This window comes from Centroberyx gerrardi, chromosome 23, assembly GCF_048128805.1.
Source record: "Centroberyx gerrardi isolate f3 chromosome 23, fCenGer3.hap1.cur.20231027, whole genome shotgun sequence".
In the NCBI taxonomy this organism is placed as follows: Eukaryota; Metazoa; Chordata; class Actinopteri; order Beryciformes; family Berycidae; genus Centroberyx; species Centroberyx gerrardi.
In genome coordinates, this window is record NC_136019.1 from 23672468 (window position 1) to 23675469 (window position 3002).

Sequence of the window (3002 nt, forward strand, 5' to 3'; positions counted from 1 at the left end):
AACCGAGCTGCCGACCCCATCGCAGCTCCAGGCTCGTGCAAGGAGGACGATTCTGATGTCGAATTGGACGATATTTCACATAGACTAACCAACAGACCCGAAAGGGCAGGTTGTAGCGACCTTGAAACGGGCTCTGAGGAAGAGGACTCCGAGGAAGACTATCTTGTTTCTATGTGAGATTGGTTATCATGTCTTCCCGTGTGGTGAAAATGAAAAAACCTCGCCCCGGCCCCCAAAGTGCTTTTATGATACAATATTTAGAGGGGCTGGCAAACGGCGTGTGTATCTCCCAGTTAGAAGGACCTCGGTCCTCTGTAGTACTGTCAGATAGGTATTCTAAACCAGATTCTAAAGCAGAAGAACCAAAGGCTCTTAATACTCTGGATTGTTATTTTGATAGGAAGTGATAGCTGAATATAAAACCTGTAACCCCCCCACATAAAAAGCGCTTCTAGGATAGACATTTAGAGGGGCTGGTGTGTCTAACGGTGTGTGTATCACCCAGTTAGAAGGACCTCGGTCCTCTGTAGTACTACCTTAGACCTGTGTGATAATATTGTGCATGTATGTTACTTGGCATCGTCCTTATATGCGATAATAAAATGAAGATAAAGACCAGTGTATGTATCACGAGATCTTTATTTATTCCACATAGACACAAGAAATGAAACCTGTGATATTTAGAGGGGCTGGTGTGTCTAACGGTGTGTGTATCACCCAGTTAGAAGGACCTCGGTCCTCTGTAGTACTACCTTAGACCTGTGTGCTAATATTGTGCATGTATGTTACTTGGCATCGTCCTTATATGCGATAATAAAATGAAGATAAAGACCAGTGTATGTATCACGAGATCTTTATTTATTCCACATAGACACAAGAAATGAAACCTGTGATATTTAGAGGGGCTGGCTAACGGCGTGTGTATCACCCAGTTAGAAGGACCTCGGTCCTCTGTAGTATTACCTTAGACCTGTGTGATACTATTGTGCATGTATGTTACTTGGCATCGTCCTTATATGCGATAATAAAATGAAGATAAAGACCAGTGTATGTATCACGAGATCTTTATTTATTCCACAGACACAAGAAATGAAACCCATGAAGTTGGTTACACAGACTGCACAGGTACACACAAATTCTAGTATCATATACACATGGGCTATCTTGCCACAATAGGTTTAATTGGAGCTGTCTCTCCTGCGGTACATGAGCATGTAAGCTACTCCATCGTAAAAGTTAGATCCTGCTTCGTAGGTTGACTTCACAGTGTCCCACGAGCACAACCTAACTTGAGTGTCGTCCGCAAGATACCAAGTGTCATCTCCCCGCACATAAGCACTGTAATGTCCACTGTAGTGACTACCACAGTGGGCTATGACGGCGTACAACTCGTATAGAGCGTCAGCGGCCGCTTCGGGTTCTTTCATGATGTATTTCAGATCCAGAGTCTCGGGGAAAGCGAGGCGCTTGTCTATCTTGACTAAACTAACGGTATCTCTGCCAACGTTTTTAACGCGTGCGATCCACATACATACAACGGGGGGCAATGACAAAACCTTGCTTGTGATTTCGATCTGGGTTCTAGTGTGACAATGTGCACAATGGTAGTCACACATTGTCAGCGTGTTGTCAGAGTACTGTTTGATGTATTCCTGCAGCTCGGCAGGAAGATTATCTTCGATAAACACGGGGATTGTGTTCAACTTATCGAGTGTAGACTTGACTACGTTGCAACGGAGACAGCGTATACGTTTCTCCATCTTGATGTCCCACAATTGTCCAACCTTTTCAGCAGGCCCGTCGTCATCTGTTAGAGCGTTGAGGATGCACTTGAAGACGAGGTCTGAGTCCTCCTGAACCTCGAAAGACAATCCACTGTATGCGCTCATGGAGTCTATGAGAAAGCTCGGGTCGCATGATCCGTGGTTGTTTTTGTCCATCTCGCAAATGAGACCCTTGAGCATCGCAGCCACCGTGTTCTTTTTAGGAGCCCGGTATTCTTGTTCGTCGATGTCCCGAATGAGACCCCGTAGCTCGCGGGTGCCGTACAGGCACTGCACCACGCTGTTGATACTACAATGGGTCCCGTAATTGATCAAGCCTCGCATGGTTGAAGGCGGACAAAGATCTCAGCACAAGCAGCAGAGTCAGTAAAGTGTATACATGTCCTAAGGACCGTTAGACTGCGTAAATCCGTAAGTGTAGTATTTAGTAGTCTGTCATGCTGAACGTTGTCGTACTCTGGAACAGCTCTCTGAGAGATCTCGCAGATCCCAGTTTGGTCAGCAGAACCACGAGGATCGTCATCCTGTAATACTCGACAGTTAACTCGTGTAGAGGCCCAGCTCTTTTAAACTTTGTGACCATTATGACAGGGGCCCACTTGGACTCGGTCTGCGAAACGGCGTCGTGTGTGAAACAGTCACTGTCGGTCTGTAACATCGACCGGTCCAGTTGCTCTATGCTGGAAATCCCAGAGAGTGCGGAGTCGCAGAGAGTCACCTTCATCAAACCCCGCGTGCAATCCAGTGCTGTCACCTCGACCCTGGAGGATCCAAACATCTTGGCTCTCATCCTGAGCACTATGCTCCTAGCCAGTGTATTCAACTTCGTATCACCCATGTCCTGTGCAGCCTGGTTGCCTCTGAAAGGCTTGGGGTCTCCGTACACCAGCGTTTTGGCACAGCTTCTCTCGCGCGGTTCTTCCTCCTCACCCAATTGTGTCAGCCAGTTAGGTATGTCGGACGAATAATCCCTGAATGTGAAAAAGTTCCCGTCTAGGGTCAACAGAGATGGGGTTGTCCGTTCGCTCTGATCAAAGTGTCTCAGCCACTCGATGGTCTTGGTCAGCACGAACGATGCCGACACGCCGGCGCTCAGCGTCTGAAGCCATTTGCACAGATTGGAATTGGGCAAGTGTCTTCCCACAATAGTAGTACAGAGACTACCCAGTTGATCGGTCGCTGAACATTGAGGACTGGGGCTTGTTGAAGTTCCTACTG

At 47.3% G+C, this 3002-nt stretch overlaps 1 protein-coding gene across 1 annotated transcript; it reads right to left on the minus strand.

Annotated features, from left to right (window-relative positions):
* Window positions 1-1178: 1178 nt before the first annotated feature.
* Window positions 1179-2108, minus strand: LOC144543550 (ubl carboxyl-terminal hydrolase 18-like). The gene has a single exon (XM_078291737.1). The coding sequence runs from the start codon at window positions 2106-2108 to the stop codon at window positions 1179-1181; it is 930 nt and encodes a 309-aa protein (XP_078147863.1).
* Window positions 2109-3002: the final 894 nt, after the last annotated feature.

What these genes read in the sequence shown, in the direction of transcription:
- LOC144543550 (XM_078291737.1), bottom strand. Translation starts at nt 2,108, where the DNA reads ATGCGAGGCTTGATCAATTACGGGACCCATTGTAGTATCAACAGCGTG.